General features: G+C 37.7%; 1 protein-coding gene across 2 annotated transcripts in view; it reads right to left on the bottom strand.

Moving 5' to 3' along the window:
• PARG (poly(ADP-ribose) glycohydrolase) overlaps positions 1-26,014 on the bottom strand; it is a 76,125-nt gene that overhangs the window by 21,196 nt on the left and 28,915 nt on the right. For both annotated transcript variants that reach the window (XM_074591529.1, XM_074591528.1), the window contains exons 8-13: positions 24,098-24,190; positions 21,828-21,985; positions 9,660-9,739; positions 7,103-7,163; positions 6,361-6,436; positions 3,562-3,709 (exon numbers count right to left, since the gene is read on the bottom strand). In XM_074591529.1, coding sequence (XP_074447630.1) covers positions 3,562-3,709; positions 6,361-6,436; positions 7,103-7,163; positions 9,660-9,739; positions 21,828-21,985; positions 24,098-24,190 — 616 coding nt within the window. The remainder of the gene's footprint in view (positions 1-3,561; positions 3,710-6,360; positions 6,437-7,102; positions 7,164-9,659; positions 9,740-21,827; positions 21,986-24,097; positions 24,191-26,014) is intronic.

The raw sequence follows: 26,014 nt of genomic DNA, 5'->3' as shown, positions 1-26,014 counted from the left end.
GGCTTGAAAGCAGCCCGGCAGAAAAGGACCTGGGGGTGTTGGTGGACAGCTGGCTGAATATGAGCCAGCAGTGTGCCCAGGTGGCCAAGAAGGCCAACAGCATCCTAGCCTGTATCAGGAATAGTGTGGTGAGCTGGACTAGGGAAGTGATCATCCCCCTGTACTTGGCACTGGTGAGGCCCCACCTCGAGTACTGCGTTCAGTTTTGGGCCCCTCGCTACAAGAGGGACATTGAGGTGTTGGAGCGTGTCCAGAGAAGGGCTACAAAGCTGGTGAGGGGTCTGGAGGACAAACCTTATGAAGAACGACTGAGGGAGCTGGGGTTGTTTAGCCTGGAGAAGAGGAGGCTGAGGGGAGACCTTATCACCCTCTACAACTACCTGAAAGGAGGTTGTAGAGAGATGGGGGCTGACCTCTTCTCCCTGGTGACAAGTAATAGGACGAGAGGGAACGGGTTCAAGTTATGTCAGGGGAGGTTTAGATTGGATATTAGGAAACATTTTTTCACTGAAAGGGTTATTAAACATTGGAATAGGCTGCCCAGGGAGGTGGTGGATTCACCATCCCTGGAGGTGTTTAAAAAAAGGGTAGATGGGGCACTTAGGGACATGGTTTAGAAGTGGCTTTTGTCAGGGTAGGTTAAAGGTTGGACTTGATGATCTTAAAGGTCCCTTCCAACCTCAGCAATTCTATGATTCTATAAGTTGCATACGCTAATGTTTCTGGTGAATCTTCTTTCTCCCCATAAAAAAATAAGAACGTAAAAAAAGCCAAGACACAAATACAGCAAAATAGCACAGTTCTATCAGAACTTTAAAAAACAAGCTACAAAATAAACTAAAAAAAAGCCTACCTAAAGTCAAAAGAAAGTATATAGAAGTGTTATTCAAAAACACATTCTTTGTGAAACTTGTAATAGCTACAGCATCAGACAAACAGTGAAACTGCCAAGTGCTAGTACTTATGAGACCTCATTCATCTAGAAAGAGTTGCAATTATTACTAAAAATAAATATACCCCTTTCTCAGACTCCATAGTCTAGCTTTCCATTTGCTTGTGATCTCTATGGAGCACATCTGAAAAGTGCAAGACTGTAGTTTTGTAGTCACCAATATAAACACACATTCACTGCTAAGAGTGAGAGGAAGGTCCTTCTCTCCCTTTCAATCAGTTCTTCTGACCCTTATCTTGCGCCACCATTAGTCTTCTGGCTCTCCAGACAGTGGCATGGTCAGCCTGCTAAATCCAGCTGAAAAACAATTTTTCCTCTCCAAGTAAGTTTTCAGCTGAACCAATTATCTGATCTTGTTTACTGCACGGGTAATATGCTTAGAAGTTGCTGAAAATGCATCGCCAAGATGCAGTCAGGATGGCCATTGTTCAACCTGTAGATTTAAAGCAAACATGGAACACAGCTTCATCTGCTCTTAACGCTGCCTGAGTATACGTGAACTCAAAGAGGGGAAATAAAAAAGAAAAAAGGAAAAACAATCCTGAATGAAAAACACTGACACTTATTCACAGCTCTACCAGAAATGCAGCTGTGGGAATCTTTCGCACCGCTGCTGACATTTCTGGAGGTAGATGTTTGTGTTGAAGAACTTGACTGCATGACCAGCTCCATATTCATTACAGCAGTGATCTTAACCAGATACTGCGCAATCACAACAAATTTAATTTCTCTCCAATTTCTCAGACTCTTCTGCAAATTTAAGCTACACAGTTATACCCATTAGGCCGCTGAGTCAAGATGCATCACAAAGAATGTAATTTATCAAGAGGATTGTGACACGCAGTGGAAACTTGGCCAAGAACCAAGGTGGAAGAGCTCCAGGGATGAAAAGAAAATGATGGAGTGGCCATTTCCATTAGAGAAGAACATCATATCACAAACACTAATTGCAAAACACTATAAAGTACTCAGGAAAACTAAAAGAATATTGCCGGAGTGAAAAAAACATCCTCACCTTTATTTGTTCATGCCAAATCACTAGTTATTGCAGGGGAATGCAAGAAGCTCTTTCAAAACATTCATTTAGTGTTTTCCCCCAACCAGTTATTACACAGACCAAGAGCTGCGCTGTTTTCACCCTCCCTAGAAGAGCCTCACCCAGGGGACGGTACTGCAATACATTAATCTTGTTATAGTGTCATATCCAAAATATACAACAGAAATCAGCGATGGCCATAAATTTTCTCTCTCTCTCTTTTTTTTTTTTTTTAGAAGGTAATCACAAAAGCCAATTCATTAAAAAGTTTTCACAGAAAAGGCATTAATTTTGGCAGGGTGGAAAACCAAAATAAAACACTGTCTTAAAAAGATTACCACGCATAAGACTGAAAACAAAAGATGCTCTGCCCAGTATAATCAATAGCTCAGGACAGAGTAAGATTTGCAATACCTAAGCTCCAATTTTTCCTGTGCATGCACGTGAGAGAAAGAAGTGCTTTGGAAGGACATTTCCAAGAAACGTGTTCTAATACCTGTACAAATTCCTGACTGTTGAGGCAGCTCAGGTAACTAAACCCAACATTTTTACTATATCAGACTGAAAAATATAAAACATACATAATCTATTATAATATTTGCCCAGAGGGCTCTCTAATCAAATAGTTTTTCTTTCTAGCTGTTCTTTAGAGTAAATAAAAAAAAAATATAGCATTATTTTATTTTTCAGTCATGAAAAATGCTCATTATGTTCCCATGTATGTAACTGAGACATGCACAGCATGAGTCGGACCTTACCAGTTCTTAATAGTGACATTAGCTGTTTGGATGCTAACTGTTTTGAGCCAATGGATAATAAAACATTCCAAGTTCTCTGACAGAGGCAGATACAAAAGGAAAAACGCTTTCAGCAAAGCGCTGGACAGACAGCGCATCTCCACAGGCAGCCCCTCAACAACATACTGGAGAAGTATTTAGGTTTTGGTGTTGTAATTACGAACCCATAACTAACTTACAAGTAGCACAAACACATGTTCGTAACTTACAAGATCAAAACCCTTAAGAGACATGTCTTGACTTTCTACTCTTTTTAATGGATGCGGATTTTCTCCTCTTCCACTTCCTCCCCTTTTTGGCAAGCAGAAGGCAGATCCTCTTCTCGCAGTTTTCAATCCCACCATATCACATCAAATATTACAAATTCCAGACAGGAACAAAAAAGCCCCTGCTCTAACGTAACAGAAGCATTACCTGCTGGGACCAGCTAAGAGCTGGTAATTGTGGCTTTCACCTATATTGCCCAACAGTATTCTTCAGCTAAGCCTAAAGACACTGAGTCCTCAAACGTATTAATATAGGATAAAAAAAGTTCTGTCTGCTTGCCATCACTTTTCTTTGTTTGTTTCCCTCACAAAACATCTATTGGATCAGCAGCCCTATGGTCTTAAGAGGCGAGGTGAAGAAGGAAGCTCCCTGTCAAATGAGTATTGACTTTTTTTTTTCCTTCTTTTTTTTAAGCCCTACAGCATTTAAGCATACTAAACTTAACTCACACTATATTTTCTATATATAAAAGCAGAATAAGATGTGAAACATTTTCTGCAAAGACTAACCTGTGATGATAAGACATTCATTGTGATCCAAGACTTCAGTGATGAGCCTCGATACAATCAGTTCTGGGTTGATTAAAAAACGAATTTCTTCTTGTACTAGTCCTGCCCCGGTCACACCACCTCCAACAAAACGGTTTGCAAAATCAACCTAACAAAAACATATTTAGGAGGATTATGAGACAAGTAAACATAATGGTAATGTAATCTACCCAAGGTAAATAAAAGTCCCGTACAAACTTCAATTCTGTTGAAATCTGCTGCTATCACTTAAAAATACAACCAGTGGGACAGAACCTGATGAACAGCATGCCTTTCTCTTTTTCCTTTCTACTTCTCAGAAAACTTAAGACAAATGAGATATCACACAGCAAAATAAAGTTCTGCATCTCAAGCGGTCCAATTCCAAGTTTGGCGGATTGTATTTGAAGAGCACTTATCTAAGAATGAAACATATTTCAGTAAATATGACAGATGAAAACAGCAAATTACAGTATTCTTTCCGCATTTTATGGACATTGAGGAATTATTAAGTTGTCCTTTAAAAAGCATTCTGCCCCCCAGCTGTCCACGCTGAAGCATTTTTAGGTCTATACCAGTTGTTTTGTACCTAAAAGAATCTCTTATGAATTCTCCTTGAAATGTACTTGAACAAGACCAGTCATTTTGATCATTACGGTTTCTGCCTGAAACAAAGAAGCTCTGGACTCTAATTTCTGCTGCAGTAACACATATTCTACAAGTTACATTTCTATATAGAAAACAGTTTTAAAAGCAATTGGTTAATTCAATAAAGTAATCACTATTCATACAAATTAACTGCCCATATAAATTTATAATTTAAAATGCCACTTCATCTTTCAAATGCTTTTAGCTTCTTACTGATTTTTATTTAGATAGTGGATGAGAGCACATTCACAGGAGGGGAACAAAAGTTGGTGGAGTGACATGAACACCTGTGTAGATTAACAACTGATTCCAGAGTCAGAGTCAAGTCTAAAGCACAGGGAGAGCCAGCCACTGCAACAGCAAGCGTTCCTGAAATCTATCCGGGAAATACCAACACGCTTCAGTCGTTTAAGATTTGCTGAACTTGACTATGATACAAAAGAGTAACGTGAAAACTATCCAAATGTTCAGTGTGTCAGGGTCACAAATGCACTTTAACTGTGCTGAGTAGCCTCACCTTGGGCCCCATCCTCACCCCTCAGCACATGGCCCCTCTACAAACACACCCTGGACCTCACCAAAGACATCAGATATGGACCCATGCCCAGCCCTGTCCTCTGCTGATGCCCTCTTGCTGACTGAACATCTAGGACTGACCTCGGGGACCTGACTCATCACCTTGCGTTTGTCCGATGACCACCAGCCTGCTCTGCTTGTCCCAGACAGTGGCCCTGCCAGCCTAGGCTGGGGTCACTGTGGACTCCTGGATGGCCTTGTCTTGGTCATCCTGCTCCCTCCTGGAGATTGCTCTTCCTCTGAGCAGGTATTTTCTTTGATAAGACTTGAAATAGCCAGGAGGAAAAATATCACTCCCTAGGAGGTGCTTGAATTTAAAGAGTGCAATAGAAATTGAAACACTAGACACACACAAAAAAGCATAATTTTCTCACCTCTAAGTTTATAGTATAGTTGAATACAGAGACAGCAGAAAAACGTATTTTGTTGAGCTGTTGCTGAGTTCATAATAATTCTAATGCACATTTTGAGAGCTTAAGTTTCATACAGTCATGAAACATTTTAAAGTTTGAGGAAAAAGCATTGCAGAACACCAGACCAGTAGCCTACTTCAGCTACAGTCTCATAGATACATCATATGGATCAAACAACTGTGCCCTTCAGCATTTCCTCTCTGCTCACGAGCAATTTTTGAGCTATGCTACCTGGATAGTAACTGTGATATTTAAGCAGCTAATTATTTTATGATTTTTCCTGCAGCAATACCCACAGAAAGTGAGCTACCTCCACTACCCCAAATGCTCCACAAGACCAAAAGCACAACAGACAGTTCCCTCCCTGAAAACTGTAACAGTCTAATTTTGGACAAAACAAAATAAATGCAACCAATTGCAGAGAGGAAAATCATTGCACATTAACTATTTTGGCAGCAAATTTTGGCTTTCTGCTGTTCTCTAGCATCTGCTCTTTCCAGAGGAAGTCCTCCTATTCTCCTTCCTCCTCTTCTTTAGGCAAGAACAAGTGGTGCAAAGGAAGTTCTCAATTTTTTTTGGTAACTGAACTCTAGAAGGTGAACTTTATTTCCTTTTTTTTTTTTCCCAAACAACTTAATTTGAAAATTCAAATGTGTTCCTTGCTATAGATATGGACAGGACATCCTCTTTATGAATCTCTTTTAGCTGACTGGCTCCCAGAACGAACAGTGACGCTAACAGAGTCAAGAAGGTCTCCTGAACTACTGACCTAGTCACTGTCCGGGGCACAAGAATAATTTTTTAAAAATAAACTGAAACCCTTGACAACTCATCAAGATCACAGCCTGAAACTTATCTTGTCAATCTTTGATCTTGGTTTGAACCAAAAGACCTAAAGCTGTCCAGGGCTTGTTATTTTCTGTCAGCTCTATCTATAAACAGGTACATGTGCAAACCTAGATGAGCCGGGGAATACTGACACCACTAAGGCTGCCTAAGGAATTAATTTTGGTGTTTCTTTTACACTGCATAACATCTTGTCATTTAAGTCAATTGAGGATAAACAAATAACTTTAAGCTGGCAGACCATAAAAGTATGACAAAAACATGACATAAAGCCACAGTGACTGTTATAGGTGCTTACCTGTAGCATACCTTGTCCATTGCTTTCAATAGTGCCTTCATAGGTGACATGCAATCTAGACAGTTTTTTCTGAGATCTGTCATTGAGGAAAAATATTGTACAGAAAGGATGATTACAGAATCTTCACACAAAGACATCCATTTTAAAAGAAAATCCATCCAAATCCAAACTTCTTACACACTTTAAACATAAGGTTGTTTTAAAAAAAAAAAAAACCCTGAGTGATTAAAGAAAATGCCTTTCCCTTTCAGAAAAAAATTGTAAAGGTTTAACAATCAATTGTTCAGTTTCTCCACCTCTTTCACCATAAAACCCCAAACTTGAAATTGAAGTTCTATGTTTTTCACGCAAGTTTGTCCCACATTAACTTGCTAACCAGCGAGAAAACCACAACACTTGTGCTTTCATGCTGGCTCTCACCCATACTTCATTATATTTATGATCATTTCTGAAATCCATAAATCTCTCTCTTTTTTCCCTACTCAAGCAACAGCACCAAAGACGTGCTACTGTCTTAAAAATTCACTTAAGACTTGGCTTCACAGGCAAACATACTTGAAAACTCAAGGCGCTCAAACTGCTTGTGGCAGTTCACCCATTTCCCTCTGTACTTCTCTCTGTAACAATCCACACCAAACATTGTTTTCTGCAGTACTTCCAGGCCTGAATCAATTCTGTATGAGTGGGATTCAGTTATCACTGTTTTAAGAAATTTCTCAGATTAACAGGATGTTTGACTTACCTTTCCCAGTCTGGAAACTCCTGGAGACACTGCCTTGTAAACGTCACCAATCCCGTAGGTTCTACAGGTAAACCAACCCCAGAGAAAAACGTATTAACTGCTGGAGCTTTAGTCCTTAGATTATTTTAAATGTTAAACTTTTAAAATTGAAAAAAAAATCATTCTTGGCAGAAACACAAGAGCTGAACTCTCCTCACGAGCAGCTTTGAATCTTCCCCTGACTGCCTATGCTCAAATTGGAAACGAGTACCATGAAGACCAAAACATCCACTTCTCCCTTTGAAGTTTGAGTATTTTTCTTTTTCCAGATCAAGGAAAAGCTATTTCTTAAGTGATTTTCACTTAAACGCACTACTAGAAAGACTCGATAGCTGAAGTTAAAGTAAAATGTGCTGCCATTAGAAAAAAAAAGTTGTGAACCTTTAGAGGTGACCACTGTTCAGTGTCAACAGGCAATTCACAGAGTACTCAACCTATGGATGGATGAGCAGCAGCTCCTATTTCCAAGAAAGCCCTACTATGTCAATAAAGATGCAGCATTAGTGGATTCCGAATCAAGCTGTTTTCAGCCCTGCCAGGATACTAGTGAAATGCACTGTATTTCGACGGAGAAAAAGACTCCGCGTCCTCAAGAGAAAACAAGGAGCCACTGCTCTTTGCAGGAAGGATGTACTACCATCTTCTCTCCTTACGTTACTCAAAAAATTTCAGTTTTGCAACAGAAAGATAACCTATGAGGATGTCATCCTAATAAAAACTTAATTTGAGACTCATTTCTTTGCTCCAGTAAGTCTACTGTGCTGGCTTGTGAAAAACACTCAAAACAGTATGTAAAGCACAAACATATCTTTCCAAAAGCCTTAAATAATCCTGTGCTTTTCTCCAAAATTATAGGGGCCTAGGGGAAAAAAAGGGTTGCTGCTTCTTAAAAAAAAAAAAAAAAACCACAAAAAAAAACCCCAAAAAAACAAACAACCAAACATGCACAGCTTTCAGTGCTTTTCCACAAGGGAACTCTGGTATCAGTGGTGATATTTTACAAGTTAAGCATTCACCTTTTCAGCACAAAGTCTTCAGCTGATATAGTCTCCACCATGTTCTTTTACAAGGAATTCAATTACCATTTACAATAAAGAGTTGCAAAATTATCATAGTAATTTATAGAGGTAACTTACTTCAGTCTTTTTAATTCCTTGGACAAAAAAAGAACAAGAAATGGAGTCTTTTAAAGGTATGATAAGAATTTTTAATTCAAGAAAAGAGCACTCAAGAATCTCATTAAATATTATTTAAAGTGGTAACATTAAGAAATCTAATATGGTAGTTTCATGAAGTTTGTTCCCAACAAATTTCATACCCACAGGGGGTCAGAGATAGCTGCATGAATTTAGGATTTGGTTTGCATGAAAACATTATTACTCAAGTATAAAAAAAAAAAAAGAGACTAGTGCACTATGTTTCTTCTCAGTCCCACACATAAATCACAATTTACTTTTTACCTCAGAGATTTAGTTGTATTGACATTACTGAAAGTTTGAGAGCTGAAACAGGATGTAGCTGCATTTAATTTGTGGTGAATTAAAAAGATGAACTGAAGACAGACTGAACACCTAGCAAAGGGACTTTTATATTTAATAGCTTAAAGCTGTCCTTCTTCTAAAACAATCCCTTCTGAGAGAATAAGAAGCAAATAATGAAATACTGACATGTAAAGAAAGAGTTCTTTAAAAAGAATACTATAATGAAGATATTGCTGCTGTATGCAACTACAGTAAAACCTCTTTCTCCCATACAATATGTAAGCTCTGATATAGTTCTCACAAAAATAAATCTGTTTTTGAAAGCTTATGCAGATGTTCAAATTCACAGTAAGAACAGACTATCTGACTATGCACACTAAGGAAAACATCACACTAACTTCTAAAAGAGTTGGGGATATCGCATGTCTTGCTATCACTTGTTTTCTTTGAACTGGGCAAACTTCACAACAGCTTTGCTTTGGGAGAAGAGAAGGGAAAAACCTGAAATATCAACACAAGTAGGGGAAAATCCCTCACAACTACAAACATTATAATCAAAGGACTAAGTGTGCATACTGCAGGAAAACTGAAGTTTGATTCAGAATCTTTAAGCCTGTGATCTTAATGATTACATCTGGTGCTAAATTCCCTCTATGTTCTCACTCCGATGTGGTGCAGCAAGTAGCTGCATATCTTCCAAACATTATACATATGTATATTTATATATACACTGTTATATACACACACTTTATATATGTACATATGGGGAGGGGGTGTGAAAATGTATCTCTATATATTTTACACACACTCTGTATGTATCTCTCAGAAAAAAGAAAACAGAATAAGCTCCACGCAAAAATTTTAATTGCATGCATCATCTATATGAGAAGTGACATTAATATGAATATCAGTGCACGATGCAAGCTGGCTTTTGTTACACACTTGCATCATCACGCTGCATAGCCTTTTCTAAATTTAACAGGATTAAATTTTTCGTTTATCTGCTTTATAGCTCAAAAAAAGAATAAAGGATATACTTTTTTCTGTGACTCTCCTAAAATAGCAGAAAAGGGTCTTAAGTTTCTCAGGCTTCCTTGGTGACCGTCCTTCAAACAATCTGAAAAACAAGAAATAAGAGTAATTAATTAGATTTCAGGGATACAGCTCATAGTAATTAGGCCACTTACCAATTGTGATTTGATTTTTTTAATTATTATGCACATATTTCAGTCAGCCTTGCATTTAAATACTCTACTGTGGAATGAACTCTCTAGACAACCCCTCTGTAACACAGGTCCTTGGGATTGGCAAGTTTGTTCACTTACCAAATTTCTGATGAAGATGCTAAGTGAACGCCTATCTCAATCATACTGTTTTTTTCATATCAAAAAGTATAATTTCAATATGAACATCCAGGAAAGCTACTAGTTTTATTTGCAACAGACTGGCTTGGTTTAAAATAAGTGACCAAGGGGTGAAAACATGTAAGTTGAGTACTGCAAGATCCAAATGTCTCACCCTACTTTCAGCTCAGTGAGTTGCAGAGTAGAATATAATGCAACCATATTGCTTTCAAGAGTTGCAGTGCACTAGCAGCATTTCTAAAGAAAAGAACCTAGCCCCAACAGAAATGGCTTCATCCACTGGGCTACGACTGGCATTCTAAAATTCATTTGTAAAAACCTAAGCATTAAGAAGCAGCACCCTATTTTTAGCCGTTAAGTGAATGTATTTTTTTTTTTACTGCATCATCTATCTTCCAGCAACTTGAATACGCATTACTTAATTTCATTCCCAACAAAGTGACACGGCATTGTTATTGGCAACACATAATGGAATTTATCTGGAAGGAAGAATAGCGGCGACTTCAGAAATAATATCCTTTGAGTAGGAAGTCCACTAAAAGACGTCTGACACAGTGAAAGCCCCGAGGATGTAAGATTCCCCCCAATAAACAGTCTAAGCAAAGGAATGACACAACATTATTCATTTGTTTCGATGTACTGGAATGACAACCTGCCTATAAAAACCAGAATGCTGTCAGGTGAATTTAGCTTTTAGCAGTGAAGTGAACTAGATTTTTTCAGCATTTAAGAATTCTTAGGAAATGTACATGCTGAAGAGATCACTTTCATCCAAAAATCTATATTAAGTCACAAAAGCTAATTTTAAAACAGTTAAAAAAGTTTTATGAAAATTTTTTTATTCTTTGAATGGCCAGTCAGGACTTTAAGAAGGCAAACTCCAGACATATGATCTATTTTAAAATGGACCAACATGCAAGTTCTACCAAGGAGTTGTGCTTGCAACAAGGGGTTCATAAAAGAAAGAGCTGATGTGCATGTGTATGTTCTTGCCTAAAAGCATAAGTTCTCTGACCTTTTATCTGGAAGCCTCATTTGGTATGAATCCTTTAAACTGGTTAATTTATGCCCAATCATGCCTTTACTAGGTTTTTTTCCCCCTCTTTATTTCAAATTGTAATCTTGCTTGTGTTACAAACTCTCAGTAGAGAGCTCATCGTGTCACAAGGGCAACACGTGATCTGGCATAACCAGGAGACTCAGCAGAAATCCAGAACTGGAAAAACTATACCTGGAATAAGCCAGATCAAGCTAAAAGGCAATGGCAAGGAAGGTGAACTTGGTTTCGTCCATTACAATTGCTCACCAAAATGCAGTCACTCTGTCAATTATGGAATTTCAACCAAATAATTTTTTTAATCTGAAGTGTTCATCTTTGGCCTGTCCTTTCTCTCGATAAAAGCTGCGATAACCACCTCTCTTCTTTCTCCCCTGGTATTAAAGGTAGAATAATTCTGATTTGCTTCTGAAAAATCTAATTTATATCAGATAACTATTCCCAAAACACCATCTATAATTACAATAATGAGAAGACATACCTGCATTTCTGTTCTAGCCCTATACTGCGGGGTAAAAACCCCAGGGCAGCACAAAGGAATCCGAAAAGCCCTGGGTTCTGGCACAGACATCCTGTACTATAAAGGGATACTCCATACGGTGGCGATAGAAGAACAGTGTGGTGTTCAAAATTATCTGTATTGTGACCTAGTGGCAAATTTGGCTATCTCCAAACATGCTTTTTATTATATATATTTGCAATATACAAACCACTAGAATATTACTTGCATATTTCCAAATAATCAGATCAGAGAACGCTTGTCTTCAGTTATTTCAAGTAAAAGTTTTTTATAACATTAAGAATTCATTTTAAAGGCCAATCAGGCCAATCGAAAAATCCCCACAGTGGGCTACAAATTAGCCTTAAACCCTCATAGTATCTAATTATTTAAAGTCATTGATATTCACTCAGTTGAATTTGACTGCTTCATATGTTCTTTTAAATTTCCACGGAAATCATATCACAATGACATCAGTGATTGAGAAGACTTCCAGCAAGCTATACTAAAGTCAGAAGAAAGAAAAGCACAAGAGAAAAGCCGAACCCTCCCTTCCCCAATACACAGTGGCAGCTGAGCTTTCTTAACCTTAAACCTTACTTCTGAAATCATCAATTAGGCAACATTAGGAGAAGTTTTATTTCTGAAGCAAATATCTCTTATCTTGAAGAACAAAGCTAGATGAGGGAATCAGTAAGATATTAAATAAAATTCTTCAAGCTCTGAGATGCAGATCCTACAAAAAAAAAAAAAAACACCCAAAAATATAAGTGGAAACCACATAATCAGTTTCCTGATAGAAGAAACAAAGGCCAAAACCCATTAATCCCAATTAAAGAACTCACCAAATGAAGTGCACTGTAAATCAAATGCAAAGCACTGCAAGCCCACTTTCAAAGTCATTGAAATATTACTGGCAACCGCATATGTCAGCTGGCTTTGTACAAGATGTTCCCACTGCCGTGCAGCTAACTTCCATTTAGCAGATACAAGAGCAAAGAAAACTTGCAGGGTTGATCACCAAACATTTATCCCTGGCTCACCGGCTTCCAAGCCAGGGTAGCAGCAATGTTAATCAAATAAAAGACCTCTACAGAGGTACACTTAAGTATTTGAGGAATCAAGGTCAGAGATTTAAAGAGATAAGAAAGTAGATGCGTGAACAATGTCATAAACAAAGTAGATAGTTTTCACTTAGCCACAATGACTTTAACACTTTCCTAGCAAATATTCAGACACTTAATTCAATCCTATATATGAGAAATAAAGCATTAAAAATAATAAGAACTGATATTGGTAAAATGTAAAAAAAAAAAAAATTCAAAATTACTTAACAACTGTCAGTTAACAAATAAAGTTACAAAGCACTAGTTTATACTATTTCAATAATTAATACAAGCCCATTTTTATTTTTTTTTTGCCTTTTTTGCACTAGCGTTTTCCTAAAATTTTAGGGTTAAAAAAAAAAACCAAACATTTTAAAAGTCTAATCAATATCCTGGGGTTGGCAGTTTCATTGACTGCAAACTCCGAATTGTCTTATTTTCAACCAACATTTCCACCTTCGAAAAGATGGAGCCAAAAGCTCTAAAGAACCTGCTCCCAAGCCCTTCAAGAGCTGAGGCAAGCAGCAAACGTGCAGGTACTTCAAAGGCTGCATTTCCAATGACGCAACAACAACAACATGATTTAATAATGTTAAGAGCTACACAAAAGCAAACTTGGCATGCATATAGTTTACTGGGGAAAAGTTGAACGAGCTTAAGTAAACACTTCCAAAATACATTGTTTCCGATTAAAGATATAATTAAAATACAGTAATTTACTTGTAAAATTTAATTTCCAAGGAGCTAAATTGATCCATTGACGTTACTTGAAGAACTGTCTCCAGTAATCTTTACAAGCAGAAGGAACAATTGCAATTGTGTGGTTTAACCTCCCAGTTAAATAATTTCGTGTGGGTGTTTCCATCCCCAGCCTGCGTCTTCCCACCCCCAGCCTGGGTCACCTTTGAATGTTTCTTTTCAAAGAGTGTAATCGTGTCTGATTGAAATCGTAACCTATGGTAAGACTCAGAAAGCTTGTCCACATTGTAATAACATGCAAAATTTTGCAGTAAGGATCATACTTTAAATACTTCCCGTTCATAAATCCATGGCATTTCATATGTGCTGTTTGCAAAACTGTGGATACACAGTTTTATACTTATGGTCCCCCAAACTAGCCGCGTGTGCTTTTTCTTAAACTACCACAAGCACTAAGAAGTGCCTTTTTCTTTACTACTATAGTTGGAAACACACTTGTATTGTTTCTTGTATTTTAGTGTGATCTAAGGATAACATAGCACCTAAGCAAGTGCACGACTTTTTACTAAACCCTCATTTTTCTCCTACAACTAAAAGTGGAAGGCAGCTTTAGAAGGAAGTAGCATGGATAGATGAGTTTTACCCACAGCCAGCTTAGGGACTGAGCAGAGGGGAAGGACAGAAAGTTAAGGCAGAAACGAAAATACTAAATAGCCATTACCTTCAATCTCGAGAACAGAGCTAATCACTACGCAGAGCTTTAGTCTACCATATAGAATGAAAAAACACTTGGAAAAAAGAATACAATAAGCACTTTGCTTTTTATATCTTACTGCATTTCAAAGCCTAAGCTTATCTGATGTGTACATGCAGGGGTGGAAATACCATGCTTACGTACATTACTGTCAAACTTGTATTACTCTCCATATGATTGAGGGCTATTTTCATTAAAGGGCTGAGCATTCTCAATTGCTAGCAATCTCAATGGGAACTACTAAAGTTTCATACTGATACACAGAACCCTAAAGGAAAAACTAATATAGTGTTGAATGACACAGTAAACTCATAATTTAGGATTTCATCAGTTGCACTTTGGAGCACACAAGAAGCATCTCTTCCATCTTTCTCCCGCACCTTCCCCCCGCCCCGGGGGTGGGGTGGGGAGTTCCAATAACAGAAGAGAAAAATCAAACAAAACTCTCCCTTTTTCAAAAACAGTATCATATTTGTAATGAATATTTTTTTTAAGGTTTGATTTGCAACACGAAGCACAGTTGATCAAAACACTTTATTTCAGTAAGGGTTCTGTCACAATATTATTTGTCATTTTTATTCAATTGTGCTCAAGGTAACTTTAGTCACACGCTTATTAAGGACTACCTAAACTTATCAGTGTATCTAGTGTCTAGGAAATCTATATGCATGAATGTGCAGAGAGAGAGAGAATCCCATCATGTAAGTATTGCAACGTGTATACAATTAGGTGTGCTCATCACACGATTGCACAGGATACAGAACAATCTCTTTCTCTAAATATATAAAAGCAATTCAGACCACCATATAGGAATAACTTGAATTATATTAATTACCTGTATCCTTTGCCTGAAGTATTTTTTGAAAAAGCTCTTTCAGTTGATTATGTATTGGGCGGGATGTCCAGCCGCCCCACCCTGAAATATTTGTCTGCCTTTTAAACCAGAGTGCCACATCGCTACAGCTTCACTTCGATTAAAAATAATGGTAGTTCCAGTCAGTTACTGGTCAAGGACTTTTCATGAAGAATGGAGCTGCAAGAAGTGTTTCACTGCCACCATGTACATTCCCCTTACCAAGAGACATGAATTACACGATGTTTCATTCCTGCTTACACACCTGTATTTTGTGAATAGCAATACCCCAGACCCACTCTGGTCTCCAAAGCACGCCGGTGGGTGGGGTGGGGTGGGGGCCCCAAGACAATCCACTAGGACCCAGGAAGAAGATATATTTGTACAATTCATAAAATAAAAAATATTTTAAAAATAGTGTTTATTTCATCTTTATCTCAGCCTTTTTAATTCTATTTTTTGTGTGTGTTTCAGAATGTAGTACATTAGTACACTAGCACATGAATATAATTTATAAGTAAGAAATATGCATATATTGGGTTTGCATGCTCAAAAATTTTTTACTGATAGGTATGTGCAATTAAAGAAGTTTGGTGACTACTGCCTTAGACAGCTTTAAATACTTAAACTTCAACTATATAATGTAAGATGAGGAAACCTTAGCAAATTTAAAATGGGAAATTTTTATATCCAATATAAAATATAAACCCTTACTAGAAAGTCCTGCAGCCACTGAAAATATTTTAAGTGAGAACTAAAAGTAAAGCTGTTGAGAATATCAAAACTTCAATTCGCGAAATGTGGACTTTAAATAAATCAAAAACAGAATAATGCAGATGAAGAGTTCCTCCCAGAGAGATCAAAGGCAGAAAAATTACCCAGCTCTCTGACAGCACAAAAGGAAACGCCATGGTCCACATCTTGCACTTCTGAATAGGAAAAGGCAGCACAACTTTACACAAGTCGGCTACAGCAACCTCAGTTCTGCTTTGCTGGTGCCTAGTGTATGTCTCTTCCACTTAATAACATGAATTCCATCTTTCTCTATTAAAACCGCCTTCCTTTTCTCTGTTTATGCAGGAAGTAATTTAGAGCTTTTGAATTCCCTTGGCATCAAGTAGGAGAAAAACAATACATTCAGTAACTCAGCCTCACAGGCAATTTCTTATTTACTGTTGTATGTCATAGGTAAGAGCTGTCATCATCCCAAAGTTAAATTTAAGAACATCGTACCACTCAACACAAATTAAAACTTCATCTTTAGATTAAATAGTGACTTTTAAGATTTGTATAAACAAAAAATTGAGCAATGTAATTTTGTTGGTAATCTAGAGGCAAAAACTATCTGTCTCAGACACTCACACGTACCCACATCTCTATTCTCTGTGATTTTCATTTTGTGCTTTTGTTTATTGTGGCAAGTAATCTGGAACATCATAAGCCTGTTTTAAGAAAAGGTTTGGTGATTTAGGAATCTTCAAATACATCACACTGATACCTGACTTTGATGAAATAAGATGACTCCCAAGTACTCAACACCAAGAACAGCAGGGTAAAATGTTTTATCCTGAGGATCTAAAACAAAAGTAAGGCCATAGCATGGTACAATTAAGTCCTGGGTTAGATTACTGTATTTACTAAACTAACCAAAAATACTCAGATTGAGTACTGTTTTAGTCACTCCAGCAAAGTATTACACCAGACTTGCTAAGAATGGCATCCTTTTAAAGTTGTCTATTTAAAGAGTATTTTATCCTTTACCACACACAAATGTTGATTTTAGGTTTTTCAGAAAATTATACTCTAAAGTATTGCATCCAAGGCTAATTAGACACAAACTTAAGGCAGGCGTAACAGAATCAGTTTTGTAGGATCAGCGTCTGTAAACTCAGAAAACCTAGAACCAAGGAGCAATGCATCTCTCAGCCCAAACATAGTTCTCTCAAAGTCACTAGATAATTAATTCCCCAGAGAATACTCATTAGTGTTGCAAAATTGATGTTGTTTATGAAGAGACAATTGCATTACTGGTAAATTAGATTTCATTTCTCCTGCATAAACGTACTATACAGTTTGCCCATTTCCTTTCATATATTATACATTCCATAAAAGACATATATATCTTAACTACTGGGCTTTTTCCCTCATTTCCAATCGCTTGAAATTACTTTAAAGGTTCGTTTGGTAAAGATGAAGAAATTCAGTCCTAGTGGAATAGTGGTGGTTTCAGACCAGAGAATCCACAAATATATGTGCCAAAAGACCTACCAGGCTTCTGGCATTACACAGATTACCTTCAATTATGAATTCAACCTCAACTGCTTTGATGGGAACTACGACAGATGTACAGTATCTCCAGTTTAACTACCGTAGTTTTTTGAAAAAGAAAAATAGAGTAATTGTAACTTGACACAACAGCTAAGAACAAATCTGGAGCAGGTCAAAGACATAGCAAAAGCAAAGTGGGTTCTGGACAAACCTGTCTCCTTTTCAGTCATCCAGAATACTGACTCAAGATTGCAGAAGTTTTTTTTTCTTATACTTTGCTTTTACATATAATCAAACTAGGCAGCTTCCTAAATTACCAAATTATATAGTGTTAAGACACAGGTCTGATAACTTGGTCAACAGGGGGGAAGAAAAAATCTCCACGGTGCAAAGTCTTGTATGACAGTGGGCTGTGTCTCTTTCAGCATCTTACAAAAAATAAATGCAAGAAAACACAGTTCAATCTTATCCTTAATATATTTCAAGAGGAATATATTTTTTACGGAAGTGCTATGTTAAACAACAAACTATTCAGAAAGATTAATTATAAGCATCACTATAAGAAACTACTTTAAACCGTGCCACCACCATCGTAATTGTAGACATGATCTCAGAAGAGTCAATGCAATTCATGCGCTACGTTCAGCAGCATTCAACTTCCATGGAAAATTTACCAGTAAGAGGAATAAAATGGCAAATGTAATTATTTCTTTCTTTTGTGATAGGATAATATTTTTGCACAAAGCTGCCCAATCTATTTCAATCGTATTATTATAAAAGTGTTTTTAAAAAGAAAAATTGACCTCTTTAAATTTAGCTTGCTATTTTGAAAGGAAGCAGTATTTTATGCTATTTAGGATGATCTAATGTTTGGCCACTGAACGGATGTCATTCTATCTAGCAGAACTCATAAATATTAAAGCTCTCAAAGTTAAACTACAAATTCCATTTTATTAACTACACTTGAAATGAATTATGTTATTAATGACTTCAGAATCATCATAGGCCCATCCTTGCCAAGTACAAAAGGGAAGAATTCAATTAAATTACTGAGTATTTCCTTATACACAGGTGACTTTCAGTCTGGAGCCTGATGAACAATCAAAACAGACAGCTGGTGTCACAACGTACCATTAAACTAAGTGCTTCAGTGTCAGAAGAGGAATGCTCACTTTTCTTCTCTCCTCTGGCAAGACCAGCAGGCCGGAGAGGAGAGGTAAAGCATAGAAGACTCACATTAATAACACATACAATGTGTTAGTATTCCTATATGTGGTACCCTCCAATCAGCTGCAGTTATTAGCACACGCACCAGCATTCAAACAACTTGCCAGCATCACTGTAGTAACGGTGCCAAGCAACAGTGCACCAGAAAACACTTAACAGAGGGAGAAGAAAAGAAAGAAAGAAAAAAAAAAAAAGAGTAAATTCTCAATATCTTGCACTTACCATTTCCTGTTTTGTCAAACAAATTTGTGCTTTGGGGGGTGTAGGGGTGGGAGTCACAATATGCTAGTAAATACCACATAAAAACCTAAGGCAGGGAGTAGACTGGGAGGGAAGATAGAACACGACAACACTTAAATGTAGAAACTGTAACTATTTTACAGTGTATAAAAAAAGGTGCTACTGTTTAAGTCTGCATAAAGTGAATTGATAAATGACCGCAATGTAAAACTGAAAACACAAGAAAGTAACAGCTTATACAGTTGTGTTTGTAACTTAAGGCACAAAGAAAAAAGAAAAAAAAAACCCACCCTCAAATGCTAGCATCCACTCAGTAATTTTGCTTCATTGGGAACCTTGGCACATTACTTTTTTGTACCCAAAGAACAAAGTCATTCATTCACAGTCATGGAGCAGATGAATTACACTGAGGAAAGAACTGAGTCTGGAAAAAGCTTCAGACTCTAATACTGTGGGGAGAAAGGGTTGCTGCGTGGAACAATCCATTATGCCCATCCCTAAGCAGACAGTGCAAAGCAGCAGCCTCCAAAGCCTTTACATCAAAACATTGTTATAGAGAGGAAGAAAAAGTCACAAACATTTTAACGTCAGTCATTGCCTAGTGCCTTTTGAGTATATCCAGCTTCACAAAAGGCTTTTTTGTAAAAGCTGAAGATACACACTGCAGTGGACCAAACCTTGTCGCCTTTACAAGTCTGAAACAACAGCTGAAAGTATAACACTTTATTCTCTGTCCTTGCTACTAAAGAACTAACTTTTCAGGGCGAGAAAATACAAGGTTGACAGGAGGAAATGAAATAGGATAACATCCATCCTCTTTTTTCCCCCTCATTTTAGATTTCAACAGAGTCAGGTTCTATAGAGTAGCACAATAGAAAACTGTAAATTCTTGTAGTACCCTTTCCACCACTCACTCTCTTCAATCTCCTTTTGCTTTTATCCTGCCAGCCCCCCTCTCACTGACATATTCCCTCTTATTTTATTCAGTCTGTCACATCTGGTATTCAACTTCACTAATCTGCTCATAATTAAATGCAAAATACACGAGGGTGGGGGCGGATTTTGGTCCAACAAATGGTTAAGTAACAAAAGGACTGAAAAAAGGAAACTATAATTATATATATATATATAAAAATTACGTATTATATATACATACATATATAATTATATAGACATATCTATATAATATATATTTAACTTGGCAAACACTGAGGAAAAGCCATTTTCAATCCTCAAGAACCACAAGACATCAGCTTCTCTTCTTTTCTCCAGTTTGGCAACAATATTCTTGCACTTACATGAATATAAATGGCTTTCTGCCCTGTGTGACGAAGCTGAGCATTACCTCATCCGTAATGCAAGAGGAAGGCCTGAAGGTTGTCTGCTGCGTTACCCCTTTTAAATAACATTGTTGGAACTTAGTATGAGCGATAGCACTAGGAAGCCAAGTCAGAAAACAAAGAAGGAATGACTGGGGTAAGGCAAAAAAATCCTGAATAGTTTGTACTTTATACTGGCCATTCTATGGCAGGAAACCATTTACCTAATAATCTGCCAAGAATTTTTTATTTAAAAGTAGTTCAAAATATTATGCCCCAAGTTAACCACTAGTATTATGCTGTACTACTGTGACTTCACATTGCTGTGCAATGTCCATAGGAGAGAATATAATTTTAATCCAGTGATGTAGCAACATTTTATTCTGTAGTCGGTAAGAATTTAACTGCTTGATTTAGAACACACTTAAGTTACAAGAAAAACTGGTATCTTAAGTCCTTTAAAAAAAACCAAACCAAAATTCAGCTAGAAGTGTGTAGCTGGTGCAGTCAAACAGAACTCTTTCCAGAACTTTACTGTCCTCTTTAACTGCTCTGAACATATATCTTTTTTAATGCACAGATGGTACCTTTCATTTATGTGTTTTTATGAACTAATGGTGGAAAAATATGCTGAATTGTATGGCACATTAATGCCCACCCACACTTCCCTTCCGTAACCCACTGCACTTCTGGAATAAACACAAAGACAGTGACCCTGGTCTCTCTTCTGAAATACACAGTACAGAGAAACTTGTGCTAGCCCGTAAAGACAGCAACCACCAAACCCGTTATTAGTACACTGGCACGTCTGACAATTTATTCTGGGAAGTTCTAGTCTAACATAGCTCTTACAACACATGTATCCAAGTGTGCTGGATCACAGGTAACAGCAGTATTTTTGTATTTCGTCTCAGTTTTCAGAGCATATACACAACACATTAACTGTGAGGAATAAGAAAAACTCTAGATCAATAATCTAGCCAAGCTCCAGCCTAACAAACTTAAGGTTGATTTATACAGGCTTATATGGAAGCGCCCAGGAGACGACAAACTCTCATTTCTAATCTACAAGTCCATGTGAACCATAATATTCTGCAGCAGGAAATGTCTCCATCCTCTTCCACCATTTAAAACTGAATAAGCATATTTAAAAAATAAAATGTGTGAAGAAAAATGTCTAATCATATCTGCCTGTAAGCTAGCATTGAAGAAAAAACAATAACGATTTCTTTAGAAATCAGAGTATCTTTAAATAAATTCTTATTGTGGTCTTCAAACGTTTTTAGGCTAACTCGTAGCAAAAAGGACAGGTTTAATTTATCATGCAGCTCTACAACTGCCTTAAAATGATAAGGGATTGTATGGATGCTGAAGAATCAAGTCCTATTGATCTGACTTAATGTGCAGACCACCACTGCTGACACAAAGGAGACAACAGAAACATGGCTGGGGAAACACTGACCTTTAATTGAAACACATATAGAACACCTGAAGCACAAATGAAATATACCATTCGCAGATGAGTGGCTTATAAGGAGGCAGGGAATTGTATCAGCCTAATTATGCCAGAGCAAGGTCGTGTTTGTGCGTGTGCATGCATGAAAAAAAGAAAAATGTAGAACATTAAGCATATCTTCCTATGCACAAGATCCTTTCTTACATAGTTTTCCTGTCCATAGAGGTAAACACAAAAGACAGAAAGCAAATTACTGAAACTGGTGACAGAAACATGAAAGAAATGATGAGTTTCTCCCCTAAATGACAACAATAATATTTTCATTGAAGGGTTATCAGCTTCATTTACTCCAGAGTGCCATACCTGTTGAAGTTAATGTCTGGATAAGTAGAATACTCTGACTTCATCTTCGCATTGCGACGTGGAAAAGTACAGAAGAAAGCATTGGCCAGAAAACTAGCAATCTGTTCCTGTGACATTGTGATGGAGTGATTCATCTTTTGTTTCAGTAGAGGTATTGGCTACCAACAAAAGTAGTAATAATAATTAGCTTACCCATTTCAAAAGAAAAAACAGGAGCACAAAATTACATTTATTAGATTAGAGCAAGAGTAATTTAGGCCATTGGTGAACCCTTTAATCAGCAGCACTATTAAAGTCAAGAGCAGTTTATTCAAGACAATTTGGAAAAAGCTTGCTTGACAAACTGCAGATTTGTAATCAATAATAAAAAGAAAGACCAAGAAAACGCAACTTATCAAACAAAACCATAAGGAATGGAGAGGGGAAAAAAATAGATGGGATGTTGCAAATCCTGGGCAATCTTAAAGAATGAAGTAAAAACCCACTTTCAACAGCTGTATAGTTAAGAACCCTTAAGGAATGCTTTCAGCTATAATAACCATGCTTTATACTTTACAAAGAGACATGGAAGTCACGCCACAGATCATCACTTTATGACTTGCTTTGAATTTTTTTTCCATCCTGCTTGCAGAAATAACACTGATAATATATGCAGAAAGTGCATGAGCATCCATTCTTTTATAATCAGAATGAACAAAAAGCTCAGCTTCACTTTGGCCTTCAGTTTGGCGTTTTATTTGACTCTAGTCAGGGTTTCTTTAATATAAAAAGAAACAAAGGGGTCGGGGAACAAAAAAAACCCTGAAGCGTCATACATTTTATCAGGCTTTAGCTTCCTGATTTGGAATTTTTGCTCACCACATTCATGGCATTTTATTTATTTTTTTTAATTATGTGATAATACTACGGCGGGGAGAGGGGAGGATCATTCTGACTGCTAAGAAGTACAGTAACAATTACAATAAACCCACTTGTCAGGAGAAAGAGAAGACAGTTTTCACCTCTTCCAATATTCTCAGCCACCATCATTAGCCGAGCTCCAGGAGAGCTGAGCAGCTACATTTTAATCCTTTTAGTTGTGAATACAGAAATTGCTACTAATTTAGACACATCCCTGTTTACTCCACAAAACAAACAAGTCTTCCTTCATTCTTATAACTACTACATTCACGTTCCCTGAATCTCATTCTGTCTTATGGCTATTTAATTAACAAGCTATATTATGATGTCTAAAGTCACACAGCTAGAGGCAGAGAAAAAAACTTGAGAAGTTCTCTCCAATAAGTTCTACAAGCCTATTAAAAATAGCATGTTTTGGACAGTATGTTTTATTGGAACAAATTTAGCTTTATGTCTAACCAAAAAAATGAGTCTGAAAGTTTTTGACAATTTACACTGCCTAACAGTACAGCATTTTTATAAAAAGGTATTAACTACACAAACTTGCAAGTCTTGTGCTTGACTTTCTGTTGAGAAATGTCATTCTCAAAAGCTTCCCCCATCAAGTGACTAGTAAAAGAAATTTTAAGAAATATTCATACTGTTTGAAATGACAGATCTACTGTAGGACCCCTGTGGCATCACAAAGTAGGGAGAGATTTTCCCTGCTTCGTCCAACAAAATCAATTTAGAAATTGTAACAAAGGAGCTTACAAATTGAAGTCGTTACCCTGCTAGAGTCGTTACCCTGCTAATGTGTTACCTATCGTACTTCCTCATTTCCTTGATCAGTCCTATTCACTTTTAGCAGCTTTACTACCTACAGAACTATTCCCATAACAACAATAAAATAATTAGTTATGGTTTCTATGTGCGCAAGTATTGTCATGCTCTAACTAGAATAAAACATGGTCCCAAGTAAACAAAGGCTTAATGAAAATGTTAGGATTAAAAAAAAATTCTGAGATAAAAAATCGGATGTTTTAAGATTACTGCTGTATTTCAGTTTATAAATGTGATTTTCAAACCTGAAAGTTTTCACGGTCACGTAATTTAAGAAAAGCAAGAAGCAACTCCAGCATATAGAAAGGGAAGCATTACTGAAGTTCAGGCTAAAAATATGACAGCGAGAGATATTTTTTTACATTCTATTATATCATTATAGATGTGCATTGTTCGTTCTGCTCCCTAGGCCTCAGCTACATTCAACACAAAATGTATAGCTTCTATTAAGAACATAACATAATCCTGATATTTTGACCTTAGCCATTAGTTACAGTTCGCAGATAAGTGGTCTGCCACGGAGCACTTAGCCAGCTGTGTTTACTTACCTGGGTGCAGATACTAGGGAGACAGAGCGCCAGCTTGACCATATCAGGAAGAATGGACTGGAACAAATGTTGAGCCTCTGCATCTTCAAGAACCTGTTAAAATGAAAGAAGAAAAAAAAAAAAAAAAAAAGGCTTTTTACCTCAGAATTGATTTCATGAAAAGTTTGTGAAAACAGGACCCATCTAAAAGATGTTAGAGAAAAAAAAACAGGTCTTACTAGCTGCAGGCAAATCTGCAGTATTTTTTACAGTAGTACCTCACTGCATTTTACCTTGCAATAATCACAGAAGGGTAGGGGTTGGAAGGGACCTCCAGAGATATCCAAGTCCAACCTCCCTGCCAGAGCAGGGTCACCTAGAGCAGGTTGCACAGGAATGCATCCAGGCGGATTCTGAATGTCTCCAGAGTTGGAGACTCCACCACCTCTCTGGGCAGCCTGTGCCAGGGCTCTGCCACCCTCAAAGTAAAGAAGTTCCCCCTCATGTTTAGGTGGAACTTCCTATGCTCAAGTTTGTGCCCATTACCTCTTGTCCTGTCGCTGGGCACCACTGAAAAGAGCCTGGCCCCATCCTCCTGACACCCACCCTTTAAGTATTTATAAGCATTGATAAGATTCCCCCTCAGCCTTCTTTTTTCCAGACTGAAAAGACCCAAGTCCCTCAGCCTTTCCCTCAGAGGTGTTCTAGTCCCCTAATCATCTTTGTATGATTGAATTGAAATACACAAATTGAAATACAAAAACAGCTCTCAAGAGTTGCAGTTGAGAAAACACGTCACCAAATGCCCTACAAAGGATCCTTGAATAAGTTATCATTTGACTCTTTCCAATGCAATGAACCAAATTCTCAACTGGTAGCAATCACCACCTAACCACAAAAGCACTGGAACGATTCAATTAACTTTCATATTCAGGTCACAGTCCAAGACAAGCACCTGTGACATTCTCCTGTGAAGGACGTAAGAAAGGCACCGCTGGGTGAGATCAGTGGTCCTCAGCAGCAGCAACAGGAAATGCTATGTAAGAAGAGCATGCAGGCCTGGCCACTTTCTGCTGTCCATCCCCACCATGTTCCCTCAAGAACTACAGCCATTGGATTACATATGTTAATGGATGCAGCCTGCCTGGTCCCAGCTGTAATCTTTTCAGTCTTAGCTGCCCCTCTCTACCTGCTCTAACATTCTTCCTGAGGAGGAGAGACACGCAAAAAAATGGGTACACCAACGTTTCACAAGGCTTCTCAAAGCTTTTATAGTCAAGATTGAGTCATATCAAACCCTTCTTGTCCTGTTCTCAATTCCCTTCCTGATGCTGTCTGGCCCACTGCTGACGTGTTTGGCTGCCAAATCCAATGTATTCAAAGGAAGTCCAGGATCTCTCTTCTAAGATGCAACTGCCAGTTCTGAGGTCAACATCACGTACCCAAGCTTTAGATGAACCCACCCACACACCCATTCATGTATTAAATACCTATTTTTAAAAGTGCAAAACGTTCTTTATGGTGGGCAATGCTCTTAGAAAAGCTAGGATAAGCACATGAATGGGAGGTTGTGAAACGAAAAACAACACTAAGCAGTGCAGTTGCAATATACAAAATGGCACAAAAGCATGCCATATCCTCAAATGTCTCACATTCTGCCATATGAATGGGCTGAAGAAAGAGCAAGGAGAGAAAAGCACATTCTCCATCTTCCTGTGCAGCAATGCAGTTTCCCCTCTGATCTAGGGATGCAGGTACCAGCTGCGACTGGCTGCTAGGTTTGCATGCTGCATTTAAGGCAAAGAGCAGACAGAAGAGAACACACAACTTGCACTACAGCTGGGGAACAGAAGACAAAGGTCACAGTTCAGCCTCCTGCCTTCCTCTTTCCCTTAATTCCAGGGAATCTGTATTTGAGACAGTTACCTTATACCGGTT

The sequence above is a fragment of the Larus michahellis genome, chromosome 6 (genome assembly GCF_964199755.1).
Source record: "Larus michahellis chromosome 6, bLarMic1.1, whole genome shotgun sequence".
Taxonomy (NCBI): Eukaryota; Metazoa; Chordata; class Aves; order Charadriiformes; family Laridae; genus Larus; species Larus michahellis.
The sequence above is the reverse complement of the archived record's forward strand: the minus strand, read 5'-3'. Positions and strand labels throughout refer to the sequence as shown.